Here is a 21,492-nt window from a genome sequence, read left to right on the forward strand (position 1 = left end):
GATTTGATGCATTTATTTATTGCCAGATGATTACCTTTATAGAGTAAGCTGTCACCTCCATCCCATCACGTAGCGTTTCTTTTTTGTGGTGAAAACATTTAAGATCTACTCTCGCAGCAAATTTCAAGGATATGATACAGTATCATTAGCTATAATCCTATGTGGGTTCTTTCTATGTCAGTTTGAAACACATTATCTTACATCTTTTTTTTTAATTATTTAATTAATTATGTATTTATTTTTGGCTGCGTTGGGTCCTCGTTGCTGTGTGTGGGCTTTCTCTAGTTGCGGCGAGCGGGGGCTGCTCTTCATTGTGTTGTGCGGGCTTCTCATTGCGGTGGCTTCTCTTGTTGCAGGGCACGGGCTCTAGGCATGCGGCCTTCAGTAGTTGTGGTTCGCGGCCCCTAGAGCGTAGGCTCAGTAGTTGTGGCACACAGGCTTCATTGCTCCGCAGCATGTGGTATCTTCCCGGACCAGGGCTCGAACCCCTGTCCCCTGCTTTGGCAGGTGGATTCTTAACCACCAGGGAAGTCCCAACATCTTTTAATCATTATAAGTATATGCTGATCACCTCCTAGCTGCCAGGTGGACCGTTGGGAAGTGCTGGTGATACAAAGTGAAGACCACTGAGACAGTTATTTACAGCCTAACGAATACGTACGTATATGATTAAAGCCAGTGTTGTAAATTCTGTGAAGAAGACCGTCACATTACAAAGAGGTATAGACCAATGTGTCTGTATTAGTGATCAAATTCTATCTGCCACTGTGTACTATTCATGAAGGCAGAGGGGCATGCGATATAATTTAGGTATTATCCCAATACCAAGGCATCTTCTAGTTAACTTCAGTTTCTCAAAATGCCAATTGTCAGTTCTTTGAACACAGAATCTATAAAGTTATCTGTAAAGGAGACACACCATTTGTTAGGCTGGTTTCCAAGACTTGTTCTCCAGCTCTCCAGATTATCTAAATGTTCCTGCAGCTATCTGTACGTGTAAGTGAGATTTATTTTTAATCTGTGTATGTGACATTTATTTTTAATGCAGACTTGATCTTCAGACACGTGTCATATTGCGTTCAGATTTCGGATGATAAAGACATGAGCATCTAGCAAGCAGGCGCAGTGGGGCATTCTGGAGTACTCTCTCTCCATCAAGGATGCTCCCAATCCCCACGGCCCTCTCCGTTCCTTGCCCTGCTTTCAGTTTCACCAGTTACCATTTTCTGAAAACAGCATACCTATTTACTTAGGTGTTTTTATTGTAGCCTCAAAGGGCATGACCTTTGTCTGCCTCTTTCAGGCATCTCAGCTCCTACAGCGTCGCCTGGTACACATGAGACACTCATTAAATACTGTTGTGTGAATCGTGGCACTTTTTAGTTTTGTATTTTCAGAGGCAAGATATAAAAATGAGAACAAAATAACAACCACAAACAAAACCAAGAAAGCCGGCCAAGTGCACTTTTCAGGAAGACTTTGTTATCTTGATTGAATTCCTGTGTGTCTTTTGTCTTGTTTCTTTGAGGCAGTGGTTCTCAAAGGGCAGTCCCCAGACCAGCATCTCTGACCTTACCTGGAAACTGGTTAGGAAGGCAAATCCTCAGCCCACCTCCAGCTCACTGAATGGAAGGTCTTGGGAGGTGGGCTGAGCGATCTGTGTTCTAAAAATCTCTGTAGGTGATTTTGATGCACAGCAAAGTTTGAAAACCACTGCTTTAAGGCATGGGTTTCCCCTAACTGTGAAACCAATCCGGGCACCTTAATCCCACGTTGCATATTCAGCGGAGCTGGACATGATGCTTTGCAAGCAGGACCCCTTTCCTCCACTGTCTTTCAGGTGTTCCTTTGCTCTTTCTGATTCTTATCTCCACACCTCTCCTCACACATAGCTAGAGGTGGTTTACGGATGTGAAAAAATCACTTCCAAATGTTCTTCCTGTTCCCCAAAGCTGTTTTATCACTTATGAGAAGATTAAATAAGTACCATAACTTTGAGGGAAACTCTGGCTGGCCTAATAACTTGGGTTCTCAAACCACAAGCACTTTTTATTATTATTATTATTAAGAAGAAGCCCTGAAGTACAGGGACCCCCCCGTGCCAGGCTGCCCAGGTTTGAATCCCCTGCCTGATGGTGTTAACGCAAGTTTGTGGGCCCACCACACAGTGAGGCCAAACAAACTGAAACTTCGGAGTTTGGAGCAGAGAAACGTTTATGATCAGCTTGTGCACAATTCTCCGACTGTCTGATGGTGAGGCAGCAGGGTGGTGTCACAGGGGTTAAAATTATCAGTCCTTAGGCAACAGGAGGCCTGGGGCTATGTGCTCAAGGGAGTTAACATCTTCCATTTGTTGGAGGGGGGTAGGTTTACATCTGCAAAACAACTCAGGAAATGTGCATCAAACACTATTATCTAGGTACTTCAGAGAGGAGCAAAGCAGAGGATCTGGGGGAAGGCCTGTCCTGGGAAGGCCCCCATGGGGTCCTGCTCGGTTACAATGGTGCCAGACTTGGACGTCAGGAGTCCTGAACGTCTCTGTCTGTTCCTCATTGTACAATGTGGACAGTGATAGAGTGTCTCTCAAAGGGTAGCTGTGGGATCAAGTGATTTAATATACGGAAGGTTCTTAAACTGTGCTGGGCACAGAACACTCACTGTGTAATTGTAGACGTTCCAGTAGAGGTGCCTTGAGTTCTATCGTATTTGGGCCAGTAGGCAGGGTTAGGTTGGAATGTAAGAATTTTAAATACCTGAAAGGGCTTTCAAGAAATTGGAAAGCTGTCATTAATATTCCTTAACTTTCCTCTTGGCTCCCCCTTATTTAACATTAAAAACCCTCCTTCGTGGGCTTCTGGTTAAAGAGAGTCCAAGACGTACCCACAGCCAGCAGGGCAGGAGCGGGGTTTGGAACAATACTTAAGCATAATGTTAAGTCCTTTTCTGAGCTCTTCTTCCTGCTGTTCAGAGGACGGTGAAACGGCCCTGTCGTGATGGAGGAAAGCTAGAAGCACTGAAAGGATGCGTTCTTCTGGGACACAGAAGCATTAAGAGGCAGATAACTGTCCTCAACTGACAGAATCCTTCTGCTAAGTGTCTTTGTCATCTGTTAGGTTCTAGGGCTGTGTAGACTCAGTGAAGCAGCTCTACCCCATTAGAGAGATGGACTTACTTCCCTCTGTGTGTTTTCCATGCCCACTAATGAGGCCCAGGCTTGAGAGCAGGTGAATTGGACCTTAGTCATCCATCCGGGGTACGTCCACCGAGAGGTACACAAGGCTTTCCAAGGGCTGTGTGGCAGGGCACTGAGAGTGTGTGCTGACCAGAGGGTGGATTTGGACTGCCCTGCCTCAAAGTCAGCCCCTACCAGACCCTGCGGCAATTTGAACCGGTGCGATTCACCCCCAACCTGCAGTTGTAGGTCTTAACACAAGGAAATGCATCTAAAGAAGTACATTTTCAAGATCTAAAATGTCCTACAATGGATCTGCCTGAGAAAGACCTGTGTGTGAGTTGTAGTTCTGGTTGTCCTTTCTGACTGCTCCCACTTTAATTGTCCGGGAGAGAATGTTCCTTTACTTTCGTTGTGACCTCCACCGCTATTATCTGTCATCAGAGTATCAGTCTTGAGGGAGAGTCCCACCAAAGTAAAGCAGAGAAGTCCTCAAGGAAATGGCACAGTTTTTCGTCAGTAATGAGTTCATGGCAAAACTGGTACCTTCTCTATCTTGGAATTAGAGTCCAGAGAGAGAGAGATGTTTTCTGACAGAGGGCAGGGTGATTTGGCATATTAAAATAAACAGTATTTCAATTTTCCCCACCTTTCTCAGCGTATTGGGTTAAACAAAGTGCTTCTAAGTGACAGAATAACACATCTTTAACAGTCATTTGATAAGGCCTAGTAAAATGTTAGCAATATACTGTCCAGATACTGAGAAATTGAATGAATTTCATACTGGGTTACAAAGCCCTTTGCAAGTCAGGTATTTTCCAATTCATTGCTTTAAAAGAAATTGAAGGAGGAATTAATTGAATTGTCAGCTGTGAGATCATTAAAATAATTTTTGAAGCTATATTACTATGCGGTTTTTGGCATATATCTTGGAAGAGGTTCAAAGAATTGAGAGACATTGCTATACAAGGTTTTCATTTCTATCTCCTTGCTTATGTGAACTTGTTTTTTTTTCAAAGCAAAATAGGAATAGAATTGATCCTGAGCTCTCATTCTAGTATAATGATATTTATCGATGGTATAATAAACAGAAAAGCCTCATCTCTCCCATTGAGAGCTATATTTCCAGTAAAAGTTTACTTCTTATGTTTAATTATTACTTAACCACATGTATAATATATTTATGTTGTTTTATCAGTATTATCCTTGTAATGATAACTCATTCTAAAAGAAAATATTATTCAGAGCTTTACGGTCACAGAACATGAAAGGAAATTTAAATTTCAATCTCTATACTTTATATATATTGTTGCAAATAAATATGATAGCTGATCAATAAAAGATTTTCAAGCACAAAATATGCTTGAAGTATTATATCAGGATAAAATCCTGCAGAGGATATATAATAGATACACAAGTTCAAGTTTAGAAAAGGAACAATGCACATTTTATGACTGTTAAAAAAGAGCTTGTTCATGAATTTTGAAAGTAGACAACCATGAGTATCAAATTGCTATGGTATTTAAATTCGTATAGAGATATATATAAAGGGACATTATGACATTTTATTTATTTATGTATTTATTTATTTTTGCGGTACGCGGCCTCTCACTGTTGTGGCCTCTCCCGTTGCGGAGCACAGGCTCCGGACACGCAGGCTCAGCGGCCATGGCTCACGGGCCCAGCCACTCCGCGGCATGTGGGCACGAACTCATGTCCCCTGCATTGGCAGGCGGACTCTCAACCACTGCGCCACCAGGGAAGCCCCATTATGACATTTTAATTTTAAAATGTGAATAATCTCCACAGACCAAAAATGCATCCTTTGCAACTATTACCTAAACTTTAAAAATATTATGTCAACTTAAAACGTGCAAAGGGTTACATACTTGACCAAAATAAAAGCAAGCATATTGTCTGCACTGTCACCTGGGTGTGTGTGGTTCCAGGGTCTGGGAGACAACACCCTTCACTCTGTCTAGTTTACCATCTACTTCCAGGCTGGCCAAACTGTACAGTAGGAATTTAACCTTTAGGAGTCATTCAAACAGGGATTCAATCTTCATGGAAATACAGCTGTTATTAAGAAAGTTGGCACGTTAATTCTTATCAGTGATTTGCAACTGAGAGTGAATGAATGTGTTTATCATATTTTTTTTTCCTAAGAAATGCTTTTGAAAGTGGGGAGCAGAGAGGGCCCATTAGGGCTTTAGTCCTCATAAGGGAAATGGACAGTTGCTGTATAAGGAACAAAAATGCACAGAAAGTGAAGCTAGGGCCCTAAGGATGTGGAGGAGACAACATGACCTTAGTTTTCCTTTTTTTTTTTAGTTAATTTATTCCTTATTGAAGTGAAGTTGATTTACAATGTTGTTTTAGTTTCAGGCATACAGCAAAATGATTCAGTTATACATACATATATATATTTTTCAGATTCTTTTCCCTTATAGTTTACTACAAAATACTGAGTATAGTTCCCTGTACTATACAGTAGGTCCTTGTTGTTTATATATTTTATATATAATAGCATGTATATGTTACACGCAAATTCCTAATTTATCCCCCCCCCTTTTCCCTTTGGTAACCATAAGTTTATTTTCTGTGAGTCTGTTTCTGTTTTGTAAATAAGTTCATTTGTATCATTTTTTTAGATTCCACATATAAGTGATATCTTATATTTGCCTTTCTCTGTCTGGCTTACCTCACTTGGTATTGGTTTGGCCAAAAAGTTCATGCGGTTTTAAGTAAAAATAAAAGATACATTTTTCATTTTCACCAAGAATTTCATCGAACAATGTAAATACACTGACCGAATGAACTTTTTGGCCAATCCAGTATGATAATCTCTAGGTCCATCCATGTTGCTGCAAATGGCATTATTTCATTCTTTTTTATGGCTGAGTAATATTCCATTGTATGTGCATACCACATCTTCTTTATCCATTCCTCTGTCAATGGACATTTAGGTTGCTTGCATGTCCTGGCTATTGTAAACAGTGCTGCAGTGAACATTGGGGTGTATGTATCTTTTCAAATTTGTGTTTTCTCTGGATATACGCTCAAGAGTGGGATTGCTAAGTCATATGGTAACTCTATTTTTGGTTTTCTAAGGAAGCTGCATACTGTTCTCCATAGTGGCTGCACCACCAACACTGTAGAAGGGTTCCCTTTTTTCCACACCCTCTCCAGCATTTATGATTTGTAGACTTTTTGATGACTTCAGTTTTTCTTTATGCCAAATAGGCATCCGTGAAGGTGGGAAGGAGTCATTGAATGATACCTGAATACAGGGACCATTAGGTAAATGCAGCTGGGTCCCCAAAACTCACCTCACTGATCTTAGACGCATCTGCAAAATAATTACAGAATTAGATGTATAAGTACAGGTATGCAGGGATGCCTGTGGCCAAGTTAAAATAAAAGCTTTGTAAGAATATTAGAGTATGATTCTGTTTTAGGTAAAACCAAATCAACACAACCTTTCCGTATGTGAATATATGTCTGTAAGGAGTAAGGTGAGGAAGACATAACAGGCTGTCACTGAAATGGCGACATCCAGGCAGGGAGTTGGGTGGAGAGAAAGATTAGCTCGGCCTTTAGGCGTCTTTGTGTTGTATTCGTTTACATGTTTATACATGTTTATTTTACTTCTGTGGTTGTAAAAAATAACAAAGAACATATAGAAGAGAAAAATCTCTTCCTTCCTGCACCCAGTGGTCACCCCACCCCTACCTCGAGGCTGCCCGCACCTGCTGAATGACAGGTGGACGTGTGCATAGCAGACCCCTCTGATTGGAAGCTAGTTATACTGTTATCCCTCCTCCCCATCAGGGAGAGGGCCTCTCGAGACTGGGCGCTCACCCCTTTCAGTGGCAGCTGTCATTTTGGTGCTCCAGTATCCTTCTGTTCCCTGGACCATTCAGGCTATGTCAGGCTGTTCACTTTGCCAAGGGAAACACACGTGTCTCCCCATGGCCGGTGTCCTTGGTGCTCCCACCTCCTGAGCCCTGGTCCAGGTCGAGGTGGGAGCAGACCTGGTGAGGTGTGGCCATGTTTATTCCCTGTGTCCCTACCTGAAGGTGCTGACTTCACGTTCCCGGTCCTCAGGAGGCACTGCTCATACCCCCTCTGGTGGGACATCTCGGGGAAGCAGGTGTCATTTCACCTTTTCATTTGCCAAGATACTGAAACTCAGGTTCTGACTAGAGCACTGAGTAATGGGGTAGACACACCTGGGGCCCTTTAACCATGCCCTTCATTGAACAACTCCGATTTCTCAAGGATTTCCTTTTCTCAGTTTTCCACCCACACATTCTAAGTTCCTGGGACACATTTGCAAATTTTCTTCCTGACCAGCAGGCACATTTATTTCTTCATTAAACCTGATAACCTGCAGGTCACACACACCGACAAGCAAATTCCATTTGCTCGTAGCCCCCATTCGTAGCCTCTGTCTGTTGGGAAGAGTAGGTTAGGGTATGTGGGGTAGTGGTCTGCTTGGCCACTTTCTCCTTCCCTCTCCTGAAATCTTAAGAGGTAGCTGTGACTGCCTCAAAGACTGCTGGCATTGTACCGTGACTTTCAAGACTCTGTGTTATCAGTTGCAGTTGGAGGGCTTTGGGCAGCTTAGGGGTACAGGAGATGATGAACACGAGGGAGGTCTGGAGGTAAATATGTCCAATTTTTGACCTAACAACAAGTTAAGCATTTGCTGTGTGGATTATTGGTGACCTGCTTGAAATACTGATGCACTCTCTCTCCCCTCTGGCCCTGGGCCACTTCTCCCACAAGGTGGTAACTGTGCTCGAGAAATATAAACTAATTTTCATAGAAGCCTAAGGGAAAAAATAAGGTGGAAAGCAAATATACAGCAAAGATATTCACATAACATGTTGCTAAATCAAGTAGAAATGATTTTGTAGCATCGGTTCTTCAGGAGGATTCAGGCCACTGTTGCCCTCTATTTAGGAAGTTTTATCAATAATTTGTTCCCTTTAGCACTGGGCTATGTTATTTCATTTACCTTTTGAGTGACAGCAGCTGTGTTTATAACAGAATCTCTGAACACTTTCTCCCTCCCTCCCCTCCCCGACCCTCACTCACAGGTGTACCATAGATGACCGGGTCACCCGGGTGGCCTGGCTGAACCGTAGCACCATCCTCTACGCCGGGAACGACAAGTGGTCCATAGACCCTCGTGTGATCATCCTGGTTAACACGCCAACCCAGTACAGCATCATGATCCAGAACGTGGACGTGTACGACGAGGGCCCGTACACCTGCTCCGTGCAGACGGACAACCACCCCAAGACCTCCCGGGTGCACCTCATCGTGCAAGGTAGGCGGCCTGGCCAGCGGGCTCACGTTCCCCTCAGTGATGCAGGGGACGCATGATCTCAGCTTGTCCTTCTACTCCTGTAGAAAGACACAAAAGGCTGTTTCCTCTGTAGAATCCAGAGACTGAGTGTCTGTCCTGGATTCCTTCCACCTGCTGGGGTCTTGACTAAGTGCTGAGTATCTTTACAGTTTCTCCGTTTTCTCTCTGGTCCTTCTGCCATTAATAGGTTGTTCGGCATGTTTGAGCTTTCTGGAGTTGGGAAAAGATATATTAGGAAATGGATACGGTACTACTCTCCGCGCCTCTTGTGTTCAGAGGCTTATTTCATGATAAAGCGTTAATAATATTGATGTGAAATCGTGTGACATGACTGTGCTTGCATAGCTGGTGGTTGTGTCTGTACCAGAAGGGGTTCTGTGTGCTGTTTGGCATTGCTGCTGAGTCCGTGTACACCCTTTTAGCCCCACAATGGAGTTGAGGTCAAGAGGGATATTAGTCAAAATGTTATCTCCAGGTCTATGTTGGAAATAAGTCTATATAATTAAAAGGGGGAATCCCTAACATTCTCTCCCATTCTCCCTTAAAAGTCTGAATTAGTATAACCCAGGCATAGTAGTTAAGAGTGTTTCATTTGAATTTTACTTTGTAGGAGAAAAATGGGGTTGAAGAAATGTCAGAATCTCAGATATCAACTATTAAGTGTTAAGAATTAAAAACTCATGCAGAGAGCAGTGAAGAGAGTTGGGGAACCGTCTTAAAACAAGCAGCTCTACAAATGACCTTATGTCGAACTGCCCCCATCACTATGTAAAGCAAGTCCTATCAGGTATCCACTCATGGTAGCAATGAGGTGCTGAGCAGACTAGCTCCCATCCCCCTATGACATATCCTTCCTCCACCAAAGGAGAGGTTTGAGTGGACCTTTCTCAGTGTCCCCTATGCTGATGTCTTGTGGCCATGCCTTGAGCTCAGAAAGAGTCCCTGTGTGTGACTTAGTGTCAGTAACTGCCTTTCATCAGATCCCACCTGCAGTTGATCCAATGGGTTTTATATTTTTTCAGTTTCTGAAATGTGTATGGCATTGTCGCTTAGCTAATATGGATTCCCTCATCCCTGCCTTTCTAAAAAATATAATTTTGCTCATTTCAGATGGTTGCATGGGAAGTCTGAGTAGGGGTTAGAGTCTTTCCGTGCTTTGGTCACGTGTGCAAATCAAGGCGGCCGTTCTTTCCTTTTGTCTGGAACGGCTCTTTGCTAGCAGAGCATCAGGGGCTTTGGCTCTGCACAGCGTGGTAATGGCCTGAGCTGGGCCAGAGGTCTGTCTGCTACAGCCCTGGCTCCCGGCAGGCCCTGGTGCTGCCATAGTGCTGAAACATTGCCTCCGTTCAGCCTCTAAGCCCTTCTCTCACCCACACGCTCCCAGACTCCCACATCTGACTGCTCCGCTGTGTCTGTTCTCCATCCATGTCCCACTAGGGGTATGGCTTGGGGGTGATCTGCTTGGGAGCTACAAGACGGGCTGCCATCTGGAGATAAAGACAAGTGTCACAGCTGATGCTTCTCCTCAGAGGCTGGTGGAGGCCCTCGCTGAGATCAGTCGTCTGAGATGAGCGGGGATGTCTGCAGAAAACAAGGGAGCTCAAGCTCTCACCACCCGCCTGCCACCTGGGCTTGGCTCCAGAGGAGCAGAAATTCTCGGCATGGGAAGTGACGCCTCCGTGGCACCTCCGTGGCCTTGACAACAACGTTATCTTCAAATTCAGGAAATTCGTCACTGAAAGAAAACAAGAACTGTCAGGCTCTGTACAGAAACAGACTCAAGCAGAACAGGGCTATCACTTTTCAGGGAAGAAGACAGACGGTGTAAGCATGTCAAAGCCAATACAGGCCATAAAGGGCTTGTGGCACAGAGCTTCAGGGATAATGCTCTTCGTAAGAAGCTTGGAGTAATTCCTGGGGCTGGATGTGAAAGCCAGTGGGGTCAGAGCTTTGGGTCAGAAAGACTCTAGGCAGAGGCAAGAAGCAGGGCAGTGGAGTCCCTCATTCCAGAGGTGACGTCCTCAAGTCTCGCTTTAGGCCAAGCAACTTCTGTAGCTCCAGGCAATCCAGTGCAGAGATCAGGAGGGCAAAGGAGGAAGGGGAGCATCTCCTCCTGGAAATCTTAGCAGACTGGGCTTTCCATTTACTGAGAGGCTAAAATAAGGAGCTCAGGGAGCTGTTCTTCCTTTGGGAATCGGTTGAGTTTCCAGTGGGTGGAAGCCGAGACCCTGCGGCTCAATTAGAAGAAAGCCCAGAAGTCTCCTCTTTCCCAGCAGCTGTCGGCTTTTGTCCAGTCTATAGATTAATTTTTCAGACTTAGTGTTAGTTCAGGTTAAAGATAATGAAAGTTTCCTAATCCTCTTAAAGAAGATTTATCTGACCGAGTAGAAAGCTTTTGGAATACAATAAGGCATGTATAAAACTGAGGTCTAATCCTGCCTTTAATTTCAAACTGCTGATGGGTATTGATTTTGCAATGAGAAAAACTGAAAAATTTCCAAGCTGCAACTTGTCTATCTGCATATGTGTGTGCGTGTGCGTGTGTGTGTGTGTGTGTGTGTATGGTATTTATTTATCTTCTGTCCATTTGAGAATGTTACAATCTCATCACCTCTGCCAGACAAGTGTCATTAGCAGAAGGGCAATCCCATGGGGTCTAGGCTTTGTTGCTCCCTCTTCCTGCAAAGTGAGTAAGTGAGAGCTGCTCTAACACTACCTCAAAGCCTGTCCTTTCCTGGTTTATAAGGTGGCCTTTCCACGTATCTGATGGGATTAGTTTCCTACTCCTTCTCTTTGAGGGAAGAAGCTGCTTTCGTTAAAATAGCATCACTGGTCCCTAAGGTACATCTTGGCCACTGAAGGGATAACTTTAAGGTGCCACGTGACAGTGAGGCTGTGACTGTGGCCCTGGTGCCACGTGACGGCAAGGCTGTGACTGTGTCCCTGGTGCGTGACGGCGAGCCTGTGACTGTGTCCCTGGTGCGTGACGGCGAGCCTGTGACTGTGTCCCTGGTGCGTGACGGCGAGCCTGTGACTGTGTCCCTGGTGCGTGACGGCGAGCCTGTGACTGTGTACCGAGGTGTTAAGGAAATCCAGAACAAGGGGCTCAGGTTAGTCAGGGCAGGAAAACCAATCTGGCAGCCCTGTGTGGGAGGGAGTGCCATAAAGGAGATGGAGGCATGGGCTGGGCAAGAGGTCATGCCCGTCACTCGGAAGGTGTGAGGACAGCGGATTGTGGGTCTCCCTGTAGGAATGGAGAAGCTTCCTTCAAGAGGTATCATCCAAGGGACATTGAGAGGATTAATCCCCATATCTTGAAATAGGAAGAATTAAAAGGATATCACCTCCCTTTTTGAGTTTGGGGAAATGTTAGATGTTCCCACTAGTGATTGCAGAGCTAGGATCCTGAGCCGCTGGGAGAGGAACGTGTTAGGCTTATGAGCTTTAGGGATAAAGAAGACACAGACATTACACACGTGTTATAGAACTAAGAAACAGGTGTAACTCAAGACAAGAAGGGGTTTGTTTGAGATTAATCATGAATTTACTAGCATGAGAGGAGGTAAGTTTTGTGAGATTAACTCTTCCTACTTGAGACCAGCAGAAGCCCCACACAGCACGCTGTCTGAGGGATCCTAGGCATTCAGCAAATGTTTGTCAAAGGAACGTAGGACAGATGGATACAGCAAGTGAAGCGGCATAAGAAGGCAGTGATCATAAAGTCCCTTCAGGCAGATAGGGGCAGGGGATGCGTCAGGCTGGCCAGATGACTTGGAGTGGCCAGTAATTGGGAAAAGGTCCTTAGAGGGATGAGGTCTTCCATGTGACAAGCCAAGAGATATGTTCTAACAGCGATCACATGACTTCCGTGTGTTTATTTAGTACTTTACAGCACTGGTCACACTCTCTGGCTCATGTGACCCTCACAACAAGCCCTGGGAGGCTTCAGGGCAGTGACTGTTATCTCCATTTTGCATGAGATCACTGCAGCTCACAGAGGTTAAGAGACTGGCCAGGGTGCCCTGTGAGTCAGCAGCTGTGCTGGGTCTGTACCCCAGCCGTGCGACTCCACGCTCAGTGCGTCTCCACCATAGGCCACCCCCCACTGCCAACCACGTCCAAGGTGGTTTCTCTAATCTAGATCCATGGAAATTTGCCAGTTATCCTTTCTTACTTCCCTCTTTTTCCTGCTACTGATGTTTCATTGTACTAGCAGAAATTGTGGACAAAACTCAAGAAGGAAAATGAGCAGCGGGGGAGCAGGAATGGGGTGCCAGAGCCCCACGAGATGATGTAGAGAGGCTGAGGGAGAGGCAAAGAAGAAGATAATTAACTTACCAGTAGCTCATCCCTCCAGGGACACACATTCCAAATGTTACCTCTTTCCCCTACGTACGTACTGAGAACACTGGGCCCTTTGAGAATCCAGGATCTCATCGTCACTCTGATTGTCATGAACTCCTCAGCATTCTGGAATGTATGGGTGTCACAGTAGTTGTCACTGTCAGGGAGCGATAGACAGGAAGATCTGGCATCCTTTCTCCTTGGCTGTTGGTATCTCTATCTGCTCTCTTGGCTAGTCCAAAAATCTGTTTACTGCCAGACACTTCCTTTCATGGAGCAAACTACTCTTGCTGAGCCCAATTTTAGGCAAAGGGCTAGAAAGGATGAATGCTGTGAACAAGGCTACGCAATTTCTACGTCTTCAAAGACTTTGGGACTTTGAGCCTGGAGTCAGTTCAGGTGAGATTACTTGGTACCCAAGGTTTAGTTTAGCAGGTAGAGAAGTCTGATTCTCCACCCAGTCCAGCCCTAGGTTTCGCTGAGTGTCAGCCAACCTCTGCACTGGGCACATTGAGTGTAAACTGATCTCAGTTGATCCTCACAACATCCCTGAAAGGTTTGCTCCACAGTCACATCTTACAAATAAGAAAACTGAACCTTAGGAAGAGTGAAAGCTTGCCCAGAGATGGTAGAGCCACGAAAAGCTTTAAATTCCCTTCACTGGGCTTATCTCTAGGAAAAGCTATGAAAACACGCACAGTTGAAGCCCTCTGAGTGCATGGTCTCTCCTGATTGTTCTTCACTGAAGCCCTGGGAGACAGAACAGAAAATCACCACATTCCAAGAAAGGAACCTGAGATTCAGAGAGCTCACATGGTTTGTCCAGGTTACACTGGCTAGCAAGTGGTGAAGCACTCCTTGACACCAGGAGTTTTATCTTAACTTGAAGAGTTGACTTACAATGTTGTGTTCGCTTCAGGTGTATAGCTAAGTGATTCAGTTATACATATATATTTTTTTCCCTTACAGGTTATTACAAAATATTGAGTTCCCTGTGCTATGTAATAGGTCCTTTTTGGTTATCTGTTTTATAGATAGGAGTGTGGATATGTTAATCCCAAACCCCTGATTTATTCCCCCCCCTTTCCCCTTTGGTAACCATAAGTTTGTTTTCTATGTCTGTGCGTCTATTTTTGTTTGTTTATAAGTTCATCTGTATCATTCTTTTAAGATTTCACATATAAATGATACCATATGATATTTGTCTTTCTCTGTGTCTGGCTTACTTCACTTAGTATGATAATCTCTAGGTCCATCCATGTTGCTGCAAATGGCATTATTTCATTCTTTTTTATGGCTAATATTCCATTGTATGTATGTACCACATCTTCTTTAACCATTCATCTGCTGATAGACATTTAGGTTGCTTCCATGTCTTGGTGATTGTCAGTAGTGCTGCAGTGAAGGGGTTTTAATTCTAGACCCAGTGTTGGGTTCACAGGACAGATTGCTAACTCATAGCTAAGTAAAAGGGCAGGTGGATGTTACTATTTGTGAAAAAAATATAGAAGTTCTGAGGTGCTACTGAGAAGGGTGGTTCCTGAGAAGATGGTTGAGGAGTAGAGGGGGCCTGGCTAAGGCTGGTTGGGGCGGATGGGGGCCGGGCACCTGGTGGAGCATCCCAGCAGGTAAGGGAGGCACACCTGCCCACGTGTCACACTTTTGCAAGGACCTACCTATTTCTTTTTTTTTTTTTAAATAAATTTATTTATTTTATTTACTTGTTTTTGGCTGCGTTAGGTCTTCGTTGCTGCACGCGGGCTTTTTCTAGTTGTGGTGAGCGCGGGCTACTCTTTGTTGAGGTGCGCTGCCTTCTCATTGCGGTGGCTTCTCTTGTCATGGAGCATGGGCTCTAGGCGCGTGGGCTTCAGTAGTTGTGGTGCACGGGCTCAGTAGTTGTGGCTCGCGGGCTCTAGAGCGCAGGCTCAGTAGTTGTGGCGCACGGGCTCAGTAGTTGTGGCTCGCGAGCTCTATAAAGTGCAGTCTCAGTAGTTGTGGTGCATGGGCTTAGTTGCTCCGTGGCATGTGGGATCTTCCCGGACCAGGGTCAAAGCCGTGTCCCCTGCATTGGCAGGTGGATTCCCAACCACTGCGCCACCAGGGAAGCCCGGACCTACCTATTTCTAACCCTTCCTTTGTTACTCAGCTCTTTTTCTCTGCTGTTTTCCCCTCTTTTCCCAAATATTCTTTAAATAATTATTTAACTTAACATGCATAATTGTGGGCCTAAAGAAAAGCAGGCAGTCAACCTGAAATAAATTTCATTTATTCGGCCTCTATTTTAAATTATAATCACCCTTGCTCTTCACAGAGGCAGGGTGGGAATGTGGAAAAGAACAAGACTGTGCGTCAAAACACTCCCTCCGCAGCCTGAGCTCTGCTCCTCACATCTGGACCTGTGTCTCTGGGACGTTCCCTTCCTGGCTTCTTATTCTGGGGTGAAGAATACAATTGAATGTAATTGATTTCCTTCAGGTACACACATGCACACCTTAATCTTAATCCTGTGTGTGTGTGTATGTGTGTTTATTAACAGATATATATGAAAGACATCCTTTCCTTTCCTGCTTCACGTGATATTTGTAAACTCCACAACCCACATCCGATGGTGTATATATCATACTAAGATTCCTAATTTCAGGGTTGGGTAAACTAAGAAAGCAATTACAGCTTAGAAGGAGTCAGGATTGAAGTCGGTGCCCTCAGAATGCCCTCTGTACCCAACCGAGGAAAGCACTTCATGAGTCGCCCTTCCCAAGAAGGGTGTCCCCCTGCAGGCTCCCTCTAGCCCAGCCTCGGGTTTGGAATGAGACCCACACTCATACTCACACTCTCCGTGCAACTGTCCTGTCCCTTCCCTCAGATTGTGTTACTCAGACATTGTCTGAATTTGACATGTCCTGTAGCTGAAATCGGATTGGTATTCGCCTCTCCCCAGTCCCCTAGGTTATCATGTCTTTCATGACATCCTGTGTAGTTAGCTGCTGACAACACAGTACGAAACAGATTTTGTAGAAAGAATATTTCTCCTTTTATCAAGCCTCTACTCCCATTATTGTGAGGAGAGATATGGGGCTTTGTTCTGCTCTGCTTAGAAACTAATCACACACACACACACACACAGAGACACACACACACACACAGAGACACACACACACACACACACACACACACACACACACACACACACACACACACACACACACACACACACACACACACACACAGCTTTTGCAGTTTCCGTAACTCCTTCTTTTGTGGCCCCTGGAATTCCATCCTTCTCTCCATTGAATGTGCAGGTCCATCCTCCCTCTAGTAAGGGGCTGTGTGAGGTTCCTGGCTTTGAGTGGGTGCATCAAAGTGCCTGAGCTTGCTTGGAGGCCACAGCAGAGACTCTTGGCATGATCCGAGATGGTGCTGTCAGTCCTGGCACCTGGTTTGGGATACATACAGGAGCCAGAAAGAGAAGTGGTGGGGTCTGGAGCTGTCATTTGCCTTATTTGCCATAGAACTAAATAAACAGAACAGTCATGGAGTCTGTTCTCAAAACCATAACTGATGTGGAGATGCAGGAGGAAATGAAATGCCTGTTACGTTCTAGTCAATTTGCATGGTGATCTCAGCTTGTGTCCTAAGAGCCTCATCTGTCAACAGCGCAAGTAAATACAAAGAGAGCTTTCCCAGTGCTGTCAGCAGGGGAAGCAGTCACACTTTTGAAGAAGGGTAAGTTAGTAAATGTTCATAAATTCTCCCAGTAGTTTAAAGTTCATCATGACCCTCACGTAGTCAGAATCCCACCTAAGATTTCAGCCTTCACCACCCACAGGTTTAGTTACAGCCATGGCTTAGTGTCAGAGTAATCTGCGAATTTAGAGCGGTGCTATTTTCCTACATGCAGCATGTAGACACATACTTGAAGAGTCTGACTTGCATTCCAAAGCCTGGTTGTGAGTTGTGAGCCCCTCGTTAACAAGTTTTACCTGAAACACAGTGTCTTAGCACCAATACCTATCATTGGTACTTATTCCTACTTTGGCTTCTCATCAGGGTATCGAAAAGCCTTTGACTGTTCTCTTCACTAATCATTCTCCTCTGTAGGTTCAGAAATTGAAGAGCAATAGAAGTGAAGAAAACTAATCACAAGGAAAGCAGTCAGAGATGTGTCTTAGAATAATTATAAACCGTGGTCGTCATGCCTGAGTACCAAGCATAGCAGTCACTTTACAGACACGATCTAATTCTGTTTCCCAATTAACCCAAGAGGGTGAGATGCAGTTTACTAATTTTTTGAATGAGGAAACTGAGGCTCAGAGAGGCTGAGGAACTTGCCCTAGGTCACAAGCTGAGAGGTACAGAGCCGTGATTCGAGCTCTGCTTAGCCTATAGGGAAAGCCAGCACTTAACCTCTACGTGGAATGTCCTCTTCATTCCCTCCATATTAAATAAGTCTCAGGCCAGACTGACACACCTGTTCATTTACAAGGCGCATGCTTGCCTTGTCAGGTTATCTCTGTTTAAAGGACTTCAGTCTAATATCTCTGCAGTCAGGATCTGTCTTCCTTAAACCTTTTCCTCTCCTCCTACTTTATGTATCTTTGTGATTATGACTTCCTCCTTGGAGTTAATATCAAGTCTGTATCAGTGACTCTGAAATCTACATTTCTACTTCTTAATTTCTTCCCTAATTCTAGTCTCTTCTTCCCGATTCTTTCCTGAACTCTTCAAGGTGGGTGTCCCATACATATTTCACGTGTCCCACACGGGACTTTTCTTCGCTCCAAAACCCGTTCCTCCTCTTTTAATTCACATTTATATTCATGGACACACTAGCCTTGTATAAAACGATGGCTTAAGCGTTGACTTTCTTTCTCTCTTCCTTCTCTATCAAAGCAGATGTCATGTCCAGTAAAGTCATTCTCTTTCTGTTCCCACAACCACAACCATAAAAGTGCGACATCTTACACTCTGGTGACTTTTCACTGCCACGTCCTAATTGCTACCCCGTCCTCAGTCTCTGGCTCCTTATAATTCATTTTAACACTGTTGTCTAAATATTCCTAATGCACGCACCAGATCATATCACTTCCCCCTGCTTGTAATTTTAATGACTCCCTTTTGACAATACAGTAAAGTCAAAACCTCTTAGATCACTTTTCCAAGTGCTCAACAATTCAAGGTCAGACCTCCTTTTTCACTCTTACTTTCTATTCTTCCATTTTTATATCCTACACAGAACTTAGCCAAACTTGTCCTTGTAAAACCTCCGCCCCCAGTGCCCTGCATTCTTTCCATTTCTCAAACAATCTGTCTGTCTTGAATGTTCTTTTCTCTGGATATCCAAGTTCTACGGACCCTTTAGAGCAGGGCTGTCCCATGGACCTTTCTGTGATGATGGAAGTGTCCTATATCTTCATTGTCCAACATGGTAGCCATTAGCCATAAGGGGCTATTAAGAACTAGAAATGTGGGCTTCCCTGGTGGCGCAGTGGTTGAGAGTCCGCCTGCCGATGCAGGGGACACGGGTTCGTGCCTCGGTCCGGGAAGATCCCACATGCCGCGGGGTGGCTGGGCCCGTGAGCCATGGCCACTGAGCCTGCGTGTCCGGAGCCTGTGCTCCGCAACGGGAGAGGCCACAGCAGTGAGAGGCCCGCGTACCGCAAAAAAAAAAAAAAAAAAGAACTAGAGATGTGGCTAGTGAATTGTATTATTTCATTTTAATTAATTTAATTAAAAATAGCCACACTTGCTAGTGGCTATCGCATTGAACAGTACAGTTTTAGAGTGGCTAAATCCCCAAAGCCAAAGGCTTTCTTTGGAATTCCAAACCTTTACCTGCACTTCCTTACGCTACCTGTAACTTCTCATTTCATATTTCAGCTATTGGTGGATCTAACTTTTTCCCACACCTAGATTTTTCCTTGAAAGCAAGAGCCAGAGTTGGCTCTGTCATTCTTAATATGGTCACAGTTTAGGGATTGCAATCTGAATTGGCAAGACCATGTAGATAGCTCTTTAACACATTCATATTAAGTGTTACTAATCCATGACAGTAATGGCAAATGTCCTAATTTGGAGGTTATTGGAGACCGTACCACAGAGCGTGTCATCCACCTTGGATTTATTACCTTCTCCCCATGCTTAGGACAGATCACTGTATAGGCAGGCACCAAAAGCATTTATTTCTACTGAATAAAGAAGTTCTTAGTGAAACCTTTTTAAAAATTCTGTAATTTAGAGCCTCAGGGGAAAGATCCGACACAGCCACGTTTTTTAGTGACATTGGAAATCACCCCAAACAGGATGGCCCAGAGGACAGCCTTGGCAGGCAGCTAGAAGGGCACCCCCCAGCCCGCTGCAATCAACATGATGGCATCAATGACACACCCTGATTGGCCAGCAAGCACACATTAATGACCAGTTAGCAACTGTGTTCAGGTCAATTAATTTATATTTGTATTTTGCAAACGAAAAGTTGCCCTGTTAGATTATTGATTCTTTGTCCTTGTATTCAATTTGTTTTTAATTGCACCGTTGCTGGGCCAGGCCCTCCCTCCTGGCACGCTGGCAATAAATCTGCCACCATCTCAACAATCAACAATAAATGTGTCTCTTCATGTCATTATTAATATGCCTCTTGGACTGGTTCATTACCATGGCTAACAGTTTATAAGAGCGGGATGGCACGCTGCCAGGAGGATTCCTTTTCCCGAGGGCTATTTTGTCATGATAGGATTGATGTTCTCAGGCCTGTGTGTGTCTGAGGAAAGGGGCCTGGGATTTAATTTAATATAGCTGGAATGTGAGCTGCCTAATCCTCTCCTAATCATCAACAGCTTTAGAAGAAGATTCTGTTGGAATAGAGATTTTTACCCTCTCTTCCAATTCTTCCTCTTCTTCTCACTTTTTTTCTTTGTTATCTTCTTAATTCCTTCTTAGTTTCTGTTCAGATAGGTTTTCTTCCCCTCTCAAAAACAACATAACAGCTACCTGGGTGATCTAAAATCCCTAGGTAAGGGAGCCATGTGTCCCCCAGGAGCTGGAGTTTTATTATTGGTTTATTGGTAGCTGAAAGCAGAGGGGAGTTCCTTGTGCTTGATGTGTGAATGGTGATTAACAGAGCTGCAGAAAGGCTGCCCTCGTAATGTCACCTTAATTGAGGTCAGTATTGAAAAAGAATAAGCCCTATCTTATAGTAGAGATAATCATGAATTACAGTATTGTTATCGGCTCTTTCAGTCATTAGAATTTTTCAGGGAGAAGCACAGATTTTAGGTGAGTTTATAGGTTGGCAGAAGAGACCCTGTGTGTCTCAGATATGCCAAAGGGGACATCTAAATGGGACGGAGTGTTTACAAGGGTCCTGCTTGGCCTGAGATCTAATAATAGTCCAGATGTTGGCCATTTTCAAGGCGCAGGTTGCTCCAGGACAAGAAATTTGGCGTCCCTCCCTCAGATACAGAGTGAACAGTCAATTTTTGGTTCAGGATAGAGATTTTTATACTTAATTTACTATGAACAGTGCCCCTTGCACTTCTTGGTACAGAGCTCTCCAAAGCAGGTTACACTGAGCTTATTGAAAGAGAGGGGCATGGCGGTGGTGTGACACCTGCTGTTTCTCTTGATAGGAGCCTAAGTGGCCCAGGGAAGTGGAGGGAAGGAGCCTGGGGCTTGGGCCAGGACGATTTAGAAGAAAAGGCGGCAAGGGAAAGCTGGCAGAAGACTGAAGATGCCTGCAGAAGGGCAGAGCTACAGATGGAGGATGTGATGGGAGGCAAGGGAGCAGAGGAGGTGGGGAGGGGTTGAAAGGAAGGGGAAGAAGAGACAGGGAAGCCCAGCCCAGGGCTCAGTGCACGGAGGACGCCTCCCCTCAGGGACGTGGGGAACCATGGCCAGGCTGCTCCCGTGCAAGCACCTCTGTGCCCATGACACCCTGGGGTTCTCTCCACTGCTCCCCTGCTGCTTTGCTGCATCTCGCTCAGCCTGGCGTCTATGCGAGGCCGGGAGACACTGATGCAGTCACTGGTGTGGAACTCAGACTCTGGAAGGTTCCTGATCCCCACTCTCTCCTGCCTCCCCCCTCCCCCCTTACCAGTGAGAACTGATCCCATCTCTGCAGACTCATGGTTGGGCTTGTGTTTTCCCGGTGCCGTCGTATCCAGGCTAATCCAACAGAAAAGGCAGTGTTATTGATAAGCAAAGCCTTAATTCAAACACATACAGAACAAAATGCATTTACCAGGCTGCCTCTAGGTAAGAGGCATGAAAAATTCAACTCCTGGTTTGGCTACTTGCTGTATGATCTTAAATGAGTTACTTAGTTTCAAAGTCTTCATCTGTAAATTTTGGGAAATAAAGGCTGTCCTACCTCCTTCTTATGGTTGTTCTACATTAAGCGGACAGCACTCTAAACTAGGTCCTGTACAATAGAAAATACTAAAATCGTTTGTTGTTTTAAGCTGCTAGGTTAACTTTAGAAATTAACCGACCCTCTGAGTTTGCGTGACGGGTGTTATGCTGGGGTGATTCATTAATACTTAGAACTCTGAACTGTCTACTCATCCTAGTACAGTTTTCACATTAAAATATAGCCACTGGCCCC

The 21,492-nt window shown here is 44.8% G+C and overlaps 1 protein-coding gene across 3 annotated transcripts in view; it reads left to right on the forward strand.

Annotated features, from left to right (window-relative positions):
* The window catches only part of OPCML (opioid binding protein/cell adhesion molecule like), a gene marked incomplete at both ends in the record, with an annotated part of 1,076,008 nt that overhangs the window by 843,091 nt on the left and 211,425 nt on the right, over positions 1-21,492 (forward strand). For all 3 annotated transcript variants that reach the window (XM_082660307.1, XM_082660309.1, XM_082660308.1), the window contains one exon: positions 8,278-8,510. In XM_082660307.1, the coding sequence (XP_082516433.1) occupies positions 8,278-8,510 (233 nt within the window). The remainder of the gene's footprint in view (positions 1-8,277; positions 8,511-21,492) is intronic.

The sequence above is a fragment of the Grampus griseus genome (assembly GCF_964374135.1).
Source record: "Grampus griseus genome assembly, chromosome: 8".
Classification (NCBI taxonomy): Eukaryota; Metazoa; Chordata; class Mammalia; order Artiodactyla; family Delphinidae; genus Grampus; species Grampus griseus.